This window comes from Bos javanicus, chromosome 5, assembly GCF_032452875.1.
Source record: "Bos javanicus breed banteng chromosome 5, ARS-OSU_banteng_1.0, whole genome shotgun sequence".
NCBI lineage: Eukaryota > Metazoa > Chordata > Mammalia > Artiodactyla > Bovidae > Bos > Bos javanicus.
This window is the reverse complement of record NC_083872.1, coordinates 8,011,890-8,033,630: the sequence shown is the minus strand read 5'-3', so window position 1 is coordinate 8,033,630 and position 21,741 is coordinate 8,011,890. Positions and strand designations below refer to the sequence as shown.

The window sequence follows — 21,741 nt, the reverse complement described above, 5'->3', positions numbered from 1 at the left end:
GAATTTTCATAGTCGAACCATGAGTCTGCTATTTGACAATTATATACAGGGTAAAGCACAGGTAAAGCAAATTTCTGATTAAAATTTTTTGCTTGAAAATTCTTCCTTCTTTTCAGTCTTTCTAAAGGATTTAAAATTTTTTTTTAAAAATGAATTTCATAGTTCCTCTAGAAAAATTTGCTACAATCTGGGAACCATAAATGTTAGGAAATCATTTTGAAAGAAAATGTAAAATTTTTAAAAAGATCTCCTTATAATGTTATATGTAAACTTCTCAACCATAAGCTGAGCTTAACAGGTAATAGTCATAAGGAAGACTGGTATAAACAAAAAGTTGCAAAGGAAACTTGTGAAGGTTACTGACAAAAAGAAGAATCTCTAAAAATATGAAAGTCTTAAGACAACTTTAGCCATGTTGAAATTCTGTAAGCTCTAAGATGGTTCACATAAAAACCCAACAGTCTCCAAAAGCATTTCTAATTCTTCTTCCATCCCACTGCTATCTCTTTTCTTCCTTCTGTTACAGAAAAACGTGGCTTACTTTGGCATATTTTCTTTAGCTGTACGTTTTCCTAATTAATATTTCCAGGCCATACTGCTCCACCCTGCACTAGAATGAGATCTCAAACTGCTTCCTGCGCACAGATAACTTGTATTTCCCATTAGCACCTCAAATCCAGCATAAACTGCCCATATATTACCTTCACCACAAAGATAAGTCTCTTTCTGTGTATGCTAATATAGTTACAGGAAAAACACTCCATTCACCTAGTCAACGATCTAGATAGATGATTTTCTACTTGTCACTCAGCAGCCTCAACTATTATAGGATAGTCTACTCAGACCTGTGAATCAGCATCACTGTGTTTTATGTCTCAAAATCACTAAAATAGGAAGAAGTATTCAAATCTTATTTTTGTATGTGATTCAATCTCATTTTCTCAATCAACGTAAATATGTACAACTTTATCTTCACAGCAAATCCATAATTTGTTAAGCATCATAGTTAAATATATCATATTTTGGCAAGAGTATAAAAGTACACATTAAATAATAAGTAAAAAATAATATCAGTTTTCATGTACCCATAACCTGCATTCAGAAAGACAATATTTCCAATCTTCAGTGACCATACAGGCTTTTCCTAACCCTACATTTCCAAACCTCGCTTCCAGAGATATCGACTGTCCTGGATTTTGTATTAAGCATTCCTTTATTTGTCTTTATGATTTTACCACATGGACATACATTCCTAGAAATACATTGCTTAGCATCTCATGAATTTGAACTTTATATAAATTGAACCATATTATATATATTCTTCTGTGACTTGTTTCCTTCATTCAAAATTAAACTTTTGCAAATCGTCTACCTTGATGTGTATCACTGTGTTTTGCATGTTAGAGTTGTGTAGCTTCACTTTACAAAAGCACTACAGGGCTTCCCAGGTAGCGCAGTGATTAAAGAATCCACCTGCAGTGCAGGAGACTCGGGAGATGTGGGTTCAGTCCCTGGGCTGAGAAGATCCCCTGGGGTAGGAAATCACAGCCTACTCCAGTATTATCGCCTGAAAACTTCCATGGACAAAGGGACCCGGCAGGTTGCAGTCCATGGGTCACAAAGAGTCGGACACAACTGAGTACACACACATGGCTTACTTATTAACTCCTGCAGACTTTTGAGCTGTTTTAGGGTTTTTTTGATGTTACAAAAAACTCTACCATGAACATTTATATAAACATAATTCCTTGTGCTCACAAGCAAGTGTTTGTCTAAAGTCTGTATCTAGAAAACGAACCATTGGGTCATAATAGGTACATATACATATTCAAACCTTACTAGTCAGTGCCCAAGAGTTTTGAAAATATTTTCAGAATAAACTTCTTATGAATAAGAAGTTGCTTATAAAGTAAACTTGCTTATGACTAAGAATTTTCATGTTAGCTTTAATTTATAAATTCCAAATTATCAAGCAGGTTTATCATATTTTTACTTTGTTAAAGGCCATTTATGTTTTGCCTGTGAAATGTCTGTTCATGACTTTTCTGTTACAGAAAAAAAAAATCCATTTTTATATTGGATTCTATGTTTTTTCTTTTCTCATTGATATTCATCCTTTATTAGTTGCACATGTTGCATATGTTTGTGGTTTATGTGGGGTTTTTATTTTGACATTTTTATCTTGCTTATTTTTATGTGAAATCAATTATTTGGAATAAAAAGAAACTTGATCTAGATACCTTTCTAACTTCACACAGTAACTGCCTCTATTATTTTTGTGTAGTGTTTTAAAATGCGATAATTAGCTTTCTGAGATTTCTGGACTCTGTCCCCACCCCTCATTTTGATCTGGACCTTCTCTATTGTCACTTTATTGTCACATCCCATTCAGTTTGCTTCTCCTGGAAGTTTCCCCTCAGAGTGGGGCCCTGTCTGGGAAGGAAGTTGTGGCTGGATAGTTTAATGAAGTCATGGGAACAAGAAAACTCCATTCCTTCCAGATAATGACCTTCAGCCCTGACTCTCCCTGCCTGGTCATAACCCTCCCAGCTCCAGCTGCTGCCTTCAGACAGGGCCTGTGTGTATTCTAGTCAGCGTCGCTTGGCTCTTTTGGGGTTATTCTGTTCTCAGTGTGATCAGATGTCCCACTACTACCCTCTGTTTCTTTGTACATGGATGATGGTATCAGTGGTAAAGAATCTGCCTACCAGCACAGGAGACACAGGAGATGTGGGTTCAGTCCCTGAGTCGGAAAGATCCCCTGCAGTAAGAAATGACAACCTGTTCCAGGGTTCTTGCCTGGAAGATTCCATGGACAGAGAAGCCTGGTGGGCTACAGTCCCCAGGGCAGCAAAAAGTTGGACTCAACTGAGCACACAGGCAAGCTAGTATAATTCTGATTCTTTGGCTCTTGACTAATTGTCCCTCATTACTTATACCTGGGGTTTGAGATGATACCTGGTATAAGCTTTTTTAAGTAAACAATGATCATTTTTTATGGCTTAGCTATCTAGTTGTTTTGTCTGTTTCTTGTGGAGATTTGGAAAGATTCAAAACCCATGTCCCTACCAATCTTCCTAGAACTGTTTTTACACTCAATATTTCATATCAGAAACTTAATATAACAATTAGATATTTTCTATGACATGAAAACACAGGGCATCTAAAATTTGTGTTCATGTTTAACTTCCAAGGAACTCTAGTTTAGCATCTAGAACAGAGATGGCGAGCACAGATAATTTTAAGGGTTATCTCCTTGATCAAAGGTGCTAGCTAGGGAAAACTATACTAACAATGAATGATTGCTGTGAAGCTCTTTTATGTTTGTTTGTAAAAGAATAAACTTCTATGAGAGAAATATGGACAAGGAGACATGTAGACAACAGGGTCAGTATGTCAAGATGATTAAGAGTGCAGACTGGAGGCAAATTGTTTTCAAGTTCAAATTCAGCAATGCATGCATCAAGTAAGTTTGTATTTTTTTGGAATGCCAATGAATTAACTTTCTGAGTTCTACCTAAAGCTACTTAATCTATCCGTGCCTCAGGTGTTTCATCTGTAAAATGGAGACAGTAATAATACGCTTACATCTTAATATTATGGTGAGATATAAATTAGTTAATGAGTTAGGAAGCACTGCTGTTAATAAAGCTAGTGGATCTGATGGAATTCCAGTAGAACTATTCAAAACCCTTAAGGATGATGCCATCAAGGTGCTGCATTCAATATGTCAGCAAATCTGGAAGACCCAGCAGTGGCCACTGGAAAGACTGGAAAAGATTAATCCTCATCCCAATTCCCAAGAAAGGTAGTACTAAAGAATGTGCTAACCATCAGACAAGTGCACTCATCTCCTATGCTAGTAAGGTCATGTTTAAAATCTTGCATGCTAGGCCTCAGTCAGCATTATGCGAACCAAGAACTTACAGATGTCCAAGCTGGGTTTAATCCAAGGAAGAGTCAGTCATGTCCGACTCTTTGTGACCCCATGGACACCAGGCTCCTCCGTCCATGGGATTTCCTAGGCAAGAGTGCTGGAGTGGGTTGCCACTTCCTTCTCCAGGGAACTTCCCAACCCAGGGATTGGACCCAGGTCTCCCACATTGTAGACAGACGCTTTACTGTCTGAGCCACCAGGGAAGTCAAAGGAAGAGGAAACAGAGATCAAATTGCCAACATCCGCTAGATCATAGAGAAAGGTAGGGAATTCCAGAAAAACATCTACCTCTGTTTCACAGACTATGCCAAAGCCTTTGACTGTGTGGATCATAATAAACTGTGGAAAGCTTTTAAAGAGATGGAAATACCAGACCATCTTACCTGTCTCATGAGAAACATGTATGCGGGTCAAGAAGCAACAGTTAGTCTTGACCCGCATACATGTTTCTCATGAGACAGGTAAGATGGTCTGGTATTTCCATCTCTTTAAAAGCTTTCCACAGAATCTCCTTTTCATTGTCTTCTTAGGAAGTGAACACCCTGTCACAGCAACAAAAACATTTTTTAGGTATTGCTTGTTAGACTTCAAGCACTGGCTTAACTTTGAGTATGTCCTGAATATTCGGTATACATGGTCAACAAATAAAGCAAAATGTAACACGCATTCCAAATTTTGTCTGCTCTTGTTAAGGATTTAATGGCCGAACTATATGACAAATTACATGATCTTGGCATATGTTAAGTTCAAATTAATGTAAAACAAACTAACAAGAAACTATTTCTATTTAAGTCATGTTTTTTATTATAGCTAGGCCTCAATTATCCTTCAAATGCACACTTACACTGTTATCTGATTGTTTATAATAAAGAATACTGTACCTAAAAAAAAAAGAAGCAACAGTTAGAAGCCTGTATGGAACAACTGATTGGTTCAAGATCGAGAAAGGAGTACGGCAGGGCTGCCTGCTGTCACCCTGTTTGTTTAGCCTATACGCTGAGCACATCATGAGAAATGCCGGGCTGGATGAGCTAAAGCTGGAATCAAGATAGGCAGGAGAAACATCAGCAACCTCAGATATGCAGGCGATACCGCTCTAACAGCAGAAAATGAAGAGGAAATAAAGAGCCTCTTGATGAGGGTGAAGGTACAGAGTAAAAGAGCAGGCTTAAAAGTAAATATTAAACAAACTAAGCTCACGGCATTGGGCCCCATTGCTGCTACTGCTAAGTCACTTCAGTCGTGTCCGACTCTGTGCGACCCCACAGACGGCAGCCTACCAGGCTCCCCCATCACGGGGATTCTCCAGGCAAGAATGGGCCCCATCATTTCATGGCAAATAGAGGAAAAGTGGAAGTAGTGACAGATTTCCTCTTCTTGGGCTCTAAAATCACTGTGGATGGTGACTGCACCCATGAAATCAGAAGATGTTTGCTTCTGGGCAGGAAAGCTACAACAAACCCAGACAGTGTGTTGAAAAGCTGAGATATTCCTCTGCGAACAAAAGTCTATACAGTCAATGCTGGTCTTCCCAGTAGTCATGTATGGTTGTGACAGCTGGACTGTAAAGAAGGCTGAGTGCCGAAGAACTGGCAGAACACCAAAGAATTGATGCCTTCGTACTGTGGTGCTGGAGAAGACTCCTGAAAGTCCCTTCAACAGCAAGGAGATCAAACCAGTCAATGTTAAGAGAGATCAACCCTGAATATTCACTGGAAGGACTGATGTTGAAGCTCCAATATTTTGGTCATCTGATGCAAACAGCTGACTCATTGGAAAAGCCCCTGATGTTGGGAAAGACTGAGGGCAGAAGGAGAAGAAGGCATCAGAGGATGAGATGGCTGATGGCATCACCGATGCAACGCACATGAACTTGGGCAAACTTCGGGAGATGGTGAAGGACAGAGAGGCCTGGCATGCTACAGTCCATGGGATCATGGAGTTGGACACGATCAGGTGACTGAACAACATCAAAATGAGTTAATATATGTAAAATGCATAGAGTATTCAGTTCAGTTCAGTTGCTCAGTCGTGTCCGACGCTTTGCAACCCCATGAATCCCAGCACACTAGGCCTCCCTGTCCATCACCAACTCCTGGAGTTCACTCAGACTCATGTCCATCAAGTCGGTGATGCCATCCAGCCATCTCATCCTCTGTCGTCCCCTTCTCCTCCTGCCCCCAATCCTTCCCAGCATCAGAGTCTTTTCCAATGAGTCAACTCTTCGCATGAGGTGGCCAAAGTACTGGCGTTTCAGCTTTAGCATCATTCCTTCCAAAGAAATCCCAGGGCTGATCTCCTTCAGAATGGACTGCTTGGATCTCCTTGCAGTCCAAGGGACTCTCAAGAGTCTTCTCCAACACCACGGTTCAAAAGCATCAAATCTTTGGCACACAAAATAAGTGCTATGTATATGCTGACTAGCATTACCAGCTATTTGTCCATTAGACTTTCTACATTCACTAAAAATAATTCTCATATCTTGAATATGAAGTAAAGCATTATGATTAGGAATAAGTAGTTTACCGTGTACATCCTTTTAACCCAATTCAGGTAACCCTACCTTTTCCAACGTTATGCATGCTTCAGTCACTCACAAAGTTTACTACAGGAGAAATGAGGAAGGGTCAAAGGAGGAAATGGCAACCCCCTCCAGTGTTCTTACCTGAGAAACCCCATGGACAGAGGAGCCTGGTGGGCTACAGTCCATGAGGTCACCAAGAGTCGGACACGATTCATGCCTGCACGCAGGGGAGAAGCAGGATTAAAGTATCCACCTCCCTTTTAAAAATGTCATTCTCCAGAATTAAATTACTTTGTGTTTGGGCCATTTAAAGTAGAATTTTAGGTTATATTCTTGGTCTAACTATTTATCACTGTGACACCTAGAGATAACTCCAGTTTCCACCCATTTAAAATATGCAATTTCCCCTCCAATTTTCTAGAGTACTCCTTTTTTTTTTTCCTACATGGAGACTTTTTCAAAGATATTCATTATAAGTAAGAGGCCTTCCTCTGAGTAATTCCTAATTACTGGCAGATTCACATCCCCAAGTGTTTAAAGTAATTTTGAGAAGAGAAAAAAAAAGAGATAAGCCTTTGCATGCTTCAAGAAATTTTGAATTCTCAGAATGCCCATTACCTAATTTTCTCAGTTCTACCTGAAGTACATGAAAAAAAAAGAGAAAGTCCATTTCCATTTACTTCATGACATACCTTGCAGTTATATGAAGAGAAAATCCTAAATGAAACATCTTCATTCACTGCTATGCCTTTTGAGCCTTTTTCTGTCCATTTAATCACTAAAACATAGTTCTAAAAATTGGGAACAGACAGTTAACTTTGTGATTCAGTATTTCTTCATGAATTGTAGCACAGACATTTCTATGCCCTTTTTCTTAAGGAAAGTATCAGATTAACATTCCCCTGAGCATGTCTTCCTATCTCTTAGTTTCAGGCTGACACACTGGACCGCACCCTTCCGACTTCGACAGGGGCATAGCATGCTCAGAGCTGAGCGGTGAGGACGCACAGCACACCCTGGGTGCCCCACAACCCCAGCTGCCACTGAACCGGGACCAGCGGCCCCACCTCTGCCATGCTCATCACCCTCCTCTCGGGGTCAGGACTCAGTCACGCATCACATTCCAGTGTCTGCACTCCGCCACGGGAAACAGAGCGTGCATAAGGCCAAGCACATCGACATCATCAGAGGGAGCTTCCAAACAAGCTTTGGGTTGTTTTTACTTTGTTTTTTCTTCATCTTCTACTTTAGTCACTGAATATGGGTGACTTGGGTGGGCAACACAACACATGCAGACCACGAACGTGTACTTATACAGACTCATCTGTGGGAGTGTTCAAGACCTCCTTTGAAAGACCAATAGTGAACAAAACCAGAGAACAGAAGTGAGAAACAGGTTTCCAGTGAGTCAGGAAACAAGCAAGAAGGAAAAGGGATATAACTGTATTTTTAAAATTTCTCATTAGACAGTTCTGCAGAGACTAGTCAGCTCTTATCCAGGCAGCTTCCTCTTCCTTCTGGGCACGCAGCTGAACAGTGGTCCCTGGCTGCACTGACGATCAGATGCGGCCACCTCAGTTCTGCATGAGGGAATGTGCGTAGAAGTCATACCCCCACTTCTGGGCCTCGTGCATATGAAACAGTCTTACACCCTGGTTCTCTATCTGTCATCTGCCTATTGAAATCAACCTCCAGGGTGACACTGGCTATCTGCCTGGGTAATAGCCATGTTATCTATCATCCTAGTCTGAAAGAATGTGTCTTATATACACATTCCCTGACTGATGACCAGAAACGCCAGGAAGGGTTTTATGTGAAGGAGAAATTAACTTCTTTGTGTTAAGTTGCTGAGATTTTGAAATTTCTCTGCTACAGAAGTTACCTAATATAGCTCCTGAGTATGGGTATGCTGGTAAAATATATTACTATAAGCAGAACTCAAGTTTTTTAAAAAAATGCCTTCAAAACCCACTTATCTAAGAATGTATATACACACACTTACATATACATGTACATATATTACTATTCATTTATTGAATAAATGAACACATAAAAATATAAAAAAAAACTAACATGTGAATAATACATGGGCTGGTACTGTGTCCATATGTTCACCACTAAATACACAGTTCCTAGAATGTTGCTTTACACATAGGAAGAACTCAACAAATTTTTCTAATAGGTACATACGTAATTCATCTTATGATCTCTCTTCTCTATTATTTTCCCAGGATTCTTTCTTCATACCTCTCACAATTTCAACTATCTCCTATATGAGATCATACCCTATGATTATTAGGTTATTAATCATCAGGTTAATAATTTTACTGATAAAAATCTAATTGTGATGACACTGATAATTTACTGAACACTTACATTGTGAAAGACTTTGTGCTAAGGACAATTTGTGGGTTTTTCTTCATTCCTAACAATTTAATGAAGATTCTGCAATTTTGTCTTTATTACAGAGAGGAATTTGGATAAATTAAGCTCTCAAGGAGATCACAGACAGCACATGTTAGAAAGAGATTTAATTTAGACACTATGACTCCAGTGGCAACTCAACTACCTCCCACCCTAATTAACAATAACCTGTCTCCCTAATTCTAGCTCCTTACAAGCTCAAAGAAGGTGGCCACCAGGAGTGCACTGGTGGGTATCAGGATATCAAAGCAGAGCTATGAATCTGATCAAAAGTACTTTTGTACTTTTTAAGGTCTTGTCCCCATTCAAACAAGTTTTTCATGAATGAAGTCAGGAAAGGTTACTTGTATAAAGAATGTCTTCTGAGACTAGTCCTCTCAGAAGCATAAGGACAAAGAATAGGTCAAAACCCAGACTCACATGAAAAATATAGATAAAGTTAATTGGAAAGTTTTTCCTTGTATTACAGAGCCTGGGTTTTGAGGTCAGATGTATCTGAGTCCCAATGCCATTTTAGTCTTTCCTTAGCTTTAATACAATTGGGGCCAACTGTGATCAGTTTCCTTATCTGTAAAACAGGTTTAAAAATACACACCACATAAGGGTTGTTAGTGGAGGGCTGGTTAAATGACAACGTCCTTAAAGAACGTGACAAGAGTGAAGTAGGTAATAAGTTTTCCAAGTGGCAACTACAGTCATTAATAGAAGTAGTTTTAATAGACTATTCTATTTCTGCCACTGGGATCACCCTAAGATTGAACTAAATATTCCAAATTGCCAAAATACTTTTTGAGAGTTTTATATCACAATATTTTTTTTTTTGGAATGTAATAGGAAACAGAAGGAAAACAAGCTAAGATGTCAACAAAAAAGAGAATAAACAGATAGAAACTTTCAAATGTAAAAATTAGATCAGAGGTGCATAATTAAGAATACTAGAAAATATGTGTTCCTTAGAGCAGTTACAGGCAGCTTTGACAAGCCCCCCAAAAATCAAGCAGTTCAGCAAAACTCCTCCTGTCTCCTTCCCACGTCCTTCACTACAAAATCTGTGATTTAAGAAGCATGTGAAAATCACTCTGAAAAACATATGGCACATGTGTTTCTCTGAATTAACAATAGAAAAAATTAATGGATTATAATGAAAAGATTTTAGAGAAATTTTGGATATTTTACTGTTCATGAGTGATCAGAAAAGAAGCCTGAAATATCCCAAAATAATCTTAGATTTCTCACATTTTCTAACAACTTTATTAACTGTCCTTATATACTCCCTTCCTGGAGGCTTACCAGGTAGATCAGTGGTACAGAATCTGCCTGGCAATGCAGGAGACACAGTTTCAGTCCCTGGGTTAGAAAGATCCCCTGGAGAAGGGAATGTCAACCCACTTCAGTATTCTTGCCTGGGAAATCTCATGGACAGAGGAGCCTGGTGAGTTACAGTCCATGGAGTTGCAAGAGTCAGATAGGACTTAGCGACTATACAACAACAAATTCCCTTCCCATAGCTAATGCATCTCGGTAGACCACGCTCTTTACACAATTCTGTTGGAGCCCAGGGCCCAGGGCCACTTACCCACTGTTGATGTCATCAGTCCTGAGACTTTTCCCGAGGATATCACCATCGCTCATATATCCACCAACGTCGACTTCAGCAGACATGTCCAGGTCACTGCTTGCTTTCTCACTCATGTCAATCTGTGACATGTTTCCCAGTCGAGAGACAGCAGCTCGACGGAGAGGCGTAGTGTACATGAACCTTGAGGGGTCCGTGTGGATGAATCTCCCAGTACCGCTGCGAGGGTAGCCGGCCCCCAGGGACGGAGCATCTCCAGCCTGAAGTCGAGGGCATGCCTGGCCCAACCTCCAGGTCATGGGGGTGGGTCGACCTGTCAAGTTGGGTATGGTCCTGCCGTTCACTTCCGTTGTTACAGTGCTGTCAAATGTTGTCTCCAGGGTGCTGTCAAATAAAATAGAGAAATCACTAGACACTGGCTCACCTGGGGCCATGAACCCAGAGTGTATGAGCACGGGAAGGCTTATGGTTGAGAGTCATTTCTTGGAGCGATGTCTACTTTCATGGAAGTCAAATTATACATTCATTTTGAGATTTCTAAACACCTCTGTAGGTATCAAAATGTAGGAAAGGGCATTCACCACAGCTTTTTCTTTTTTGCTTTCCAAGAAAGGCCATCATTACATTTTAGGTAAAACAATGTTTCATATTCTCAACTAACCGTTAATTTAACTCACTGTAGCCTTCCTGGAACTTTTCTGGAAGTTAACGACAATTAGTTTGAAAGACTCTCTAACATCCCTCCTCAGATGCATTTTAACTACAACGTCTGCCATTGTTATTTAAGGCAGGCCTGAAAATCTATTTAGCAGTGATGGTGGTAGTTCAGTAGCTAATTCACTCTGAATGGGAAATTATATGAAGAGATGGTTAGGAGTAAAAAACATCACTGGATAGGTGTTGAGAAGTCACCAGTTGATTGTCACATAAAATTTAAGTGAGAAAAGAGTAAAGGGAAACTAAAATCCCTTCTTTATCATTATAAGAAGTTAGGCGCTTGCTGTAATTTTTTCTTTACTGGCCCCCAAACAGGCAGAACTGAAGAAGACCTGTGGCTTATCTGGGTCCCACGAAGACTAGACATCGTCTCTTCTAAATTCTGCCTCAAATCTGCTATGTTTTTAACTGTTCTCATTCTTCTTGTTTCAGGGTCTTCACCTAGGAAAGTAACACAAGAATTTGTTATTCATGTCATTTATTGTGTATATATATATATATATATATATATATGAGTTCCTTTCATCAAAACTTAAAATAATAGGTAGAAAATTCCAAATAACTATATCATCTGAAATTATATTTTTTTTGTTCTACAAACAAAATGCAAATAGAAACAAATATAATGGTAAAAATAATAATTTCAAGTGGTGATAATATAATAATATTTCTTAGGTCTGAAACTCCAGTACTTTGGCTACCTCATGCAAAGAGCTGACTCATTGGAAAAGACTCTGATGCTGGGAGGGATTGGGGGCAGGAGGAGAAGGGGACGACAGAGGATGAGATGGCTGGATGGCCTCACTGATTCTATGGACGTGAGTCTGAGTGAACTTCGGAAGTTGGTGATGGACAGGGAGGCCTGGCGTGCTGTGATTCATGGGGTCGCAAAGAGTCAGACACGACTGAGCGACTGAACTGAACTGAACTGATGAGCTTAATCGTTGCAAAATGAGAGTCACCAGCTCCATGTTTCTGAGCTTAATTTAAAAATCTGCAACTAATTATTTCCATAATCGCCTATTTCAAAGTGTGCTCAGAGTAGCTGAGATAACCTTATTATGTAGCAAGTCTACATTTGGATTTAGGGGAATAAGATGGAGGCCTTTTCTCATAAAGCAATATCTTTTCAAGTCTTTCAACAGACTAATGAACAAAGATTCAGAACTTGATTTGTAATTATTCCTCCACTTTCTACAGGGAACCAGACCACGCACATGTGACACCAAGAGTTGGAACAAAGTCCTAAGCATCTAATCTAGGAACAAGTCTACACATAAACAGCTCTGCTGGGGTGACAAATGCTGGCCTTATACAACCTTAACATATCATTCGGGGGCAGAGGGGGCATTAAGCCAGTTTGTTTATGGCCATGCAATAAAGTCCAGGCCAGTAACCTTTTCAAGCTGGTGAATCTGGAAATAAGGAGAACCTGAAAAGGGAGGAGAGAAATCATAGTCTCCATTTTGTTCAATGTAGCTCAGGAGTATGTCCAATGATCAGGAATTTTAAATAAAAAGAAAGAAGGAATTAAAAAAAAAAGAAAAAAGGTGAGAGGAAGGGGAATGAATGAACTAAGGAGACAGAAGGTATGGGAGGAGAGGGAAGAAGAAGAAGACAAAGGAGGGGATGGCAGGGAAGAGCACCGAAGAATTGATACTTTAGAACTGTGTTTTAGAAGAGTGTTGGAGAAGACTCTTGAGAGTCCCTTGGACTGCAAGGAGATCAAACCAGTCAATCCTAAAGGAAATAATCCTGACTATTCATTGGAAGGACTGATGCTGAAGTTCCAATACTTTGGCCACCTGATGTGAGGAGCCAACTAATTAGAAGAGACCCTGATGCTGGGAAAGACTGAAGGCAAAAGGAGAAGAGGGTGTCAGAGGATGAGATGGTTAAATAGCATCATGACTCAATGTACATGAGTTTGAGCAAACTCTGTAGATAGTGGAGGACAGGGAAGCCTGGTGTGCTGCAGACCATGGGGTTGCAAAGAGTCGGACACGACTGAGTGATTGAACACAACAGAAAAAAATATCATTACAGTCATAGGAAAGGCAGAGGTAAAGAAGGGGTTTTACTAAAAGTGGCAGAAAAAAAGTAATAGTGAAGGACGAGAACAAACTGGAGACACACTAAAGTTAACACTGATGTGGTGGTATATCTAACACGTCACACAGTAGAGAAGCCGATGATTCTAAGTGGTGGTAAGAGAGGAAGAGTCTTAAGAAAGTGTTTCAGAATGGGAGAAAATAATAGCAAATGAAGCAAATGACAAACAACTAATGTCAAAAATATACAAGCAACTCCTACAACTCAATTCCAGAAAAATAAATGACCCAATCAAAAAATGGACCAAAGAACTAAATAGACATTTCTCCAAAGAAGACATCCAGATGGCTAACAAACACATGAAAAGATGCTTAACATCACTCATTATTAGAGAAATGCAAATCAAAACCACTATGAGGTACCATTTCATGCCAGTCAGAATGGCTGCGATCCAAAAGTCTACGAGCAATAAATGCTGGAGAGGGTGTGGAGAAAAGGGAACCCTCTTACACTGTTGGTGGGAATGCAAACTAGTACAGCCACTATGGAGAACAGTGTGGAGATTCCTTAAAAAACTGGAAATAGAACTGCCTTATGACCCAGCAATCCCACTGCTGGGCATACCCACTGAGGAAACCAGAATTGAAAGAGACACATATACCCCAGTGTTCATCGCAGCACTGTTTATAATAGCCAGGACATGGAAGCAACCTAGATGTCCATCAGCAGATGAATGGATAAGAAAGCTATGGTACATATACACAATGGAGTATTACTCAGCCACTAAAAAGAATACATTTGAATCAGTTCTAATGAGGTGGATGAAACTGGAGCCTATTATACAGAGTGAAGTAAGCCAGAAAGAAAAACACCAATACAGTATACTAACGCATATATATGGAATTTAGAAAGATGGTAACACTAACCCTGTATACGAGACAGCAAAAGAGACACTGACGTATAGAGCAGTCTTTTGGACTCTGTGGGAGAGGGAGAGGGAGAGGATGCGATGATTTGAGAGATTGGCATTGAAATGTATAATATCATATATGAAACGAGTTGCCAGTCTAGGTTCGATGCACGATACTGGATGCTTGGGGCTGGTGCGCTGGGATGATCCAGAGGGACGGTATGGGGAGGGAGGAGGGAGGAGGGTTCAGGATGGGGAACACGTGTATACCTGTGGCGGATTCATTTTGATATATGGCAAAACCAATACAATATTGTAAAGTTAAAAAATAAAATAAAAAAAAAAAAAAAAGAAAGTGTTGAGATGACTTTTACTGGAGGGAGTAAAGAAAGAACAATATTGCCCTTGTACAAGTTTCCCAAAATATACCTTTATATGTATCCTGTCACCAAGCCCTTTCCCTCAGGGAGAACTTTCACACTGCAATCAAACTGCATTTCAATCACCTACCTGCCAATTTCTTAATATTAATAACACTGATATTTGAATTACTTTCAACATTTTCTACATAAACTTTAAGAACACTATATTTTCAGACATTCCATTTTCACTCATCATTTTTTTTTAAACACCTTTATCACATTTTAAGTTTCCTTCTTCCAATCCAGCAGGCATCTTAAGTGTTTGGATTCTTCCCACTGAATCCATTGCTTGTTTACACAGCTTCCCTCATGTTTCAAAACCATCACCTCTCTCCCTCCTTTGGTTTTTCTCCTCATGACATCCACTCATGACACTGCACCACTCATAACCATCAGACAAATGGACATTTCCTCCTAGCACTTACTGAGCAGAACATAATCGCTGCCTCATTCACATCAGGAAAGATAATAACCAAATCAAAATTTATTGCAGTAAATGTTCTCAATGACCCACAAAAGGCAAGATAAAGTTAAATGTACTTGCAAACCCCCTAAGGATGGCACGAGCTTGAAACAGCCTGTAAATTTGTATCCAAGTGATGTCTAGAGAAATAGTGGTGGGGAGAGAATGTCAACCTAAAAGGTAAAATATAAAAGCACAAATAATATGAAATATTTAGTTACAAAAGTTAGAAAAAAATGCATTTAGTGAGAAATGTATTTAGTCACAAAAATGTATTCCGTTTCATTTTTATAACCTTAAATCTAGCTATTATTCCTGAAGGAAGCCTCTTAAGTGTCAGACAAAATAGTAAAGGCTTATACACACATTTTCCAGAAGGCCATAGTCTGAAATTCACTTTGAGTTTTCAACATTAGTGTGAACTGTTTTCTCTTGGCTTGTAATATCTCTTCTCTGAGCAGGACACAGAATAACTGGCTTAGTTTGGTGCTTCTGAATCTTTACCTAACGGCAGACAGACCATTTAAACTGTGTGGTCCTGCTCTTATTTTTCAGGCTTTAATTACATGAATTGTACATGAACACTGCCAGTCCTGTTATCTTTTAGGAGGAAAACAAATTATATGTGAATGAACCTTCAGTTCAGTTCAGTTCAGTCACTCAGTCGTGTCCGATTCTTTGCGACCCCATGAATTGCAGCACGCCAGGCCTCCCTGTCCATCACCAACTCCCAGAGTTCACTGAGACTCACGTCCATCGAGTCAGTGATGCCATCCAGCCATCTCATCCTCTGTTGTCCCCTTGTCCTCCTGCCCCCAATCCCTCCCAGCATCAGAGTCTTTTCCAATGAGTCAGCTCTTAATAACCTTATTCACAGAGAATTATATCTTCTACAATAGCCATATTACAAACATTATTTTTTAGAGTTTAGCTGTCTGATTTATTTGGAGAAATCACCTTGGTTTTTGTGGATTACCCCCAACAGGGAGTTGGATACAACATTTTTCAACTCATCAGGGCAAACCAGACACATTAGGGGGCAAAAATAGCAAAATATAACTAGCAGTTTTACTAGTTATCTTTTAAATATTCTCCTATATAGTTATAACACAAACCCTAGTCTATCTGATTTATTAGAATATATAAGAATAAAGAATTGAACTCAGGGATCTCTGCCTAAAAACTAACTTGGAAGAGGCCATTTTGAGTCAGAAGCAGAACCCAGTTAAGCACCTGGCAGAAATCCTGAAATTCCTGTGTGCTATGGGCTCGGATATATTTACCAACTTAAAATGCATCATTATTTAGGGAATTGCCTTGCAATGCTTCATTATCCTGATATGATTATTCATATCAGAGCTGTTTGAATAAACTCTTCCTCTCACTTTCTCATCTGCATTTTTGAATACTGGCATCTGTTGGGGGAGAAAAAAGCCTTACGGAGAACAATCCCATAAATACAATTAGCAGATACTCTGTTTAAGAACCATATACTACACAGACACCTATGGAGAGCTGACCCTCTGACACTAATGCTCCAAGTTATTTATGCACAAAAAGGCATGTGTCATATACACACCCACCCACAGCCTGCTATAATTTAACAGAACAACCAATACACGCTGTCAGAAGACTTCACTCTGGTCGTATCTTTGAAAATACTTACATAAGAGGTACTCAGAACAAGATAAATGCTACCACTTTCGAGGTATGATTTGAATCATATCACAAATGTGATTTGATTCTACCCTTTCAGAGTATCAAGAGAAGAAAAAGGAGTCTTAATTCTTAAGACTCCTTTTCTTGCCTTTTTCTGGATGCAGTTTTTGTTTTGTTTTGTTTGTTTGTTTGTTTTTATGAGAAGCTTTCATCACAGAAATCACACAATGGTGAAGAAGTAAATCTTCAGTGTTTGATCATCTAGGGTATTGAGATTCAGAAATCACCATTCCTTCAACTGCAGAAACATTCTTCTTCTAAAGCTAAACTGACATGCAAAATGGAGCGATATTTGCCTCTGCTGTCTCTCTAAGCTTTCTTCTTCTAAAGCTGATTCACTGAGATTCCAGAAAAATCTCATAAAACCTCTTGTAACAGGAAGGTCTACAAAGAGAATAAAAGCAAACCTATATTTGGCATCAGCTGAATGAATCAGAAACAAAGAGATCACTGGTCTGGTTTAATTCTTGTGATTATAAGGGGTTCTATATGAAGGCCTTTGTGGAAATAAACACACTGATATAAAAGAGGATGTGGTCAATGGTTAAACACTTATGAGTTTTTGAAGAAGGCACCCTATGATATAAATATGTTACAGTAGAGCACTGGATTTAAAGTATCTCACTTCGCTTTCATATAGTTTACCTATTCAGGCAGGTGGCGAACTAAAGAGTTACTTCAGACTTATTCATACCTAGTTAATTGAAGATTATATCAGAAGTTACTCCTAACAACCATGTCATCAAAAAGGCCTAGTTTGTAAAGCATCATAACAGTTCACATTCATCTACATAGTGATTTGAATAGTTACAATGTACACACTCCTAAATATTTTTTGTCCAACACTTTTTAAAAAGTAGTCAAGCTGTCAGAAGAGACTTCTGCATTTCTGGAAGTCTAACTAGAACGCATGGTGCTTGTCACTGAGGTACAAAGCCATCCTTCAGACACCAGGGAGGCAGCAGGAAAAAGTTGACTGCACAAAAAAATTGAGCCACGAGCTCCATCATTCTTCATTTCAAATCTGTGGTGAGGTCACCTTGAGAGAAGTTGAACAAATAGGCCCTACTGATGACTAAGTAAAAAGCACATTTGGAGTTTTAAATCGTGAACACTTAATTATGGCTATCTAGACTCTGAGCCAATAATGCCCAGGGCAGGTGCTTGCTATTCACTTTCTCCATGTAGACTTTACAACTACTTCTCATAGTTTAGTTTGCCAAAGACAATCATTTCAAGACACAAGGAATTTAAAATTCTTTTGAGTCACGGTGGTTTTAAAAAAAAAAAAAAGTCAGTAGGAAGAACAGAAGCTCTATGGCTCATGCAAAAGGGCAGCTCCTTAAAACTCCATCCTCCTTTCAGGAGCAGACCCAACTTACCTAACAAGTCAGTGTAAAGGGCCTCTTCCAGATCGCCCAGCATCGTCAGGATGACATCTTCATCCAGATGGGCTGTGCCTTCCCGCAGGCAGCTTTCTCCCTCCTCCTCAGCCCAGCTCCGGCTGAGGCTGCCAGGCCTGGAGGACACATTTTCATCTTCAGACCGGCTGTCTTCATCGCTCTCACCTTCCAAGCCTCTTCTGGAAGTCCACTCCTCTAAGTTCTCACTGCCTGAGCGGCTGGTGGGCAGAAGGCTCCAGGCCCCAGGGAGGCTTGTGTGGTACAGGGACTGCACAGAGCGGGACGAGCACCTGGAGAGCGAGCGCCTCTCTGCATAGCTGGATTCCCTCTGGCTGGCCTTGGCGGCATTTCCAAACCAGTTGGAAATGCGCACAGCAGGGCGCCTCTCCCCCTCACTGGTGAGGGACAGACTGGTCAGAGATTTCTGCTTCTGAAGACAAGCTCTCTTTGGCCTTATTTCTTTGCTCCGAAACACAGAGAGTTCAGCCGGCCGCTGCATGGCTCTCTTTATTGGCTTCTTTTTCAGTTAGACTTCATATTGTCTTTCTGCACAGAGATGCCAACTGGCCCTTTTGCTTATAATTAACACATGCACTTCAAGAAAAGCCCAGAATCTAACATTCACGTTAGATTCTAGAGCTGTAGCACAATCAATGAGTTGCCCACAATTCAGCTTGCCATGTCATTGCCCTCATCAGCAGTACTCACAAACATTTTGCTTGGACATATCGGAAGCAGAAGAGAGTTCACCAGACACTTCTCCAGCTGCAAAGTAGCACAGGAAGCCAACCACGTTTTCCAATCTTCATCCAATCACATGTCTCAGCAGAGAGATGGGTCCACATTTCCCTCTATCGCTTCTGTATTCCCAAACGCGAGGAAGTGAAGCACAAGCACCCCAGATGTCTCTGACTGTGCTTTTTTTTTTTCCCTGTCTCTCACCAGCCCTTCACTGATCTGGGTCTGCAGCCCTTAACTCTAGAGGAACTGACACGGTGTAGCATGCACAGCCTCCTCATCAGAGCCCTGTAAGAGCAGATTAAGCACCAAAGCCAGCCCTGCACGAGCCTCTCGTGTTTGAGTATTCCACCTGCATTCGCAGATCTACGGCTCTTCCTTGCTGCTGCAGTGGATGCTGCTGGCTGCCATGGCAGCAAACATCCTGCTAAATTAAAGCAGAGGCACGGAAGCGGCTGTCCAGCCTGGCATGCCACAGGTTTCAAAGCCAAGCCTGAATGAGATGCTACACGATTAACCCTCTTCACATTTAAATCACTCTAGGCTACCCCGCCTCAGATACAGAGGCACGCGCGCGCGCGCACGCACACACACACACACACACACACACACACACTTATTCACTCTTACACATAACACACTCCACGACACTGAGAATGACAGACTAATTCTCCATAGCTGCAGGCAGCGGAAGCAGGCAGATCTGTCTTCTGAATGTTGGGATTCGTGCTACAAAAGCACAAATCAAATTCAAGAGTGTAAAGGACCTAAAAAACACTCTCCACCGGCAGGCAGATAATGGTTTAAAGGGAAAGACTTCACCTTCTCTTTTAAAGAGCAAATTCAAGGGCTTTTTATTTTGAGGATATTTAGTATTATACAATCCTACTGTACAATAAAAATCAAGATTTCTTCCTATAAAAATAGCAAAAAATAAAACCTTTAAAAGTTGTTTTTTTTTTTTTTTTAATTTTGAGAAGGGATATTTTTACTCAAAGCATATAATTGAGAGTTAATGGCTAAGTGTGTGGAAGACAGTGACGTGCCAAAAACATAAAATGTATATTATGTTTTCTGACATGGAACATTTTTCCTAGTCTATTCTATAAACCTATCACTTTGTAATCTGTGTAAGATCTTTATTTTTAATCTTTTGATAAAAAGCAGAAAACCTAAAGGGTAAGTTTCTTGTATTTATCTTGCACTGGTTACAATTGCCATCCTGAAATTCTGATTTTAGGAAGACTTTGAAAATACTTATCAAGTGTAGTAGAGACCATGTTCTACTGAGAGTTAATGAGAAGAGTATCAAGGAAAAGCCTATGAGATTGTTTCTGTCCGTAAACATTCCTCTCCAAAAGGGGGAAGCATGGAGAAACAGATTAAAATATTTGTGTCATTCAAAGTGATATAATTCCCTAGCACATAATTTTCTGAGCTAAAATGATCTAATTAATTCTGATTTTTCACCTCATATTGCTAACTTCAACTAGGTGTTGTTGTATTTGCTCGGTCATGTCAGATTCTTTTGCAACCACATGGACTGTAGCCCAGCAGGCTCCTCTGTCCATTGGATTCACCAGGTAAGAATACTGGAGTGGATTGCCATTTCCTTCCCCAGGGGATCTTCCTGACCCAGGGATCGAGCCCTTGTATCCTGCATTAGCAGGTGGATTCTTTACCACTGAACCACCAGGGAAGACCAAAGCTGGGGGTAGGGGGATGCCCGATTTTCTAACTATATAAATTATCATTACAATGTACACTGCCTACACCTTTACATAGATAACAACTTACTTTGCAAAATAATTGTTTCTTACGCTCAAGCTCAAGAGGGACCACGAGTACACAGATACATAAAAGAGAATCAGATGGAAAGAATGGCAATTATTTGTGATAAAAAATTTTGAGACTAAATGAACCTGTGAATTTTAAGTACAGATTCTCAATTCTCCACTCATCAAAAATAAATTATGTTTATATAAAATGTGCTTAAGTCTCCCCTGCTGGCTCAGTGGTAAAGAATCCACCTGCTAATGCTAGAGCCTCAGGTTTAGTCTCTGATGCTGGTAGATCCCACCTGCTGCACGCAGAGCAACTAAGCACCACAACTCTTGACTCTGTGCCTAGAGCCTGGGATTGGCAACTACTGAAGCCCGCCTGCCCCAGAGTCTGTGCTCTGCCACAAGAGGAGCCACCCAACTGGGAGCTCACACACTGAAACTAAAGAGCAGCCCTGCTGGCGGCAGCCAGAGAAAAGCCCGTGCTGCAACAAAGACCTAGCACAGCCAGAGATAAATAAATATATAAATATATCGTGTTTAAATAAAATAAGGGTACAAAGGCTAAATCACAGAAACCGAAAACTGTCCTTCTACGACATCATTTTATAAAGTGTTTTTTTTAAAGATTAGAATGCTACTCCACTTTGGAGTTTTGTTTTGCTTTGTTCTTTCTTCACTTGGAGTTATTGTGATCCAGTGAATCACTAGATTACAAGACCAGAGTAAATTTGCTAAGGTTAGAAAACATTAATTTGTTTGATAGGTATTACGCTGAAGTACACATGTAGCATCTTCTAAAGTCTTACAGATTCACCAAAAATGGAATTCTTATGCTTTAGGCATTAACAGTTGAGCATATATAAGTAAAAGCAATAATGATGCCCTCTCTTTATACAAGGAAACTTGTGTACCAGTCAGCTTAGACCAGCGGTTCTCAAACCTAAATGTTCAGAACCTCTCTGAGGGTTTATTACAACTTAGCTGGCGGTGCCCCATCCCCAGCCCTATTCATTCAGACAGTCTGAAAGGAGCTTGAGACGTTGCATGTCTAACGTATTCCTAGGTGATGTAG

At 40.0% G+C, this 21,741-nt stretch overlaps 1 protein-coding gene across 7 annotated transcripts in view; it reads right to left on the bottom strand.

The window, feature by feature from the left end:
- Positions 1–21,741, bottom strand: part of NAV3 (neuron navigator 3) — an 892,841-nt gene that overhangs the window by 158,643 nt on the left and 712,457 nt on the right. For all 7 annotated transcript variants that reach the window (XM_061415605.1, XM_061415600.1, XM_061415606.1 and 4 more), the window contains 2 exons: positions 11,511–11,619; positions 10,462–10,845 (listed from right to left, as the gene is read on the bottom strand). In XM_061415605.1, the coding sequence (XP_061271589.1) occupies positions 10,462–10,845; positions 11,511–11,619 (493 nt within the window). The remainder of the gene's footprint in view (positions 1–10,461; positions 10,846–11,510; positions 11,620–21,741) is intronic.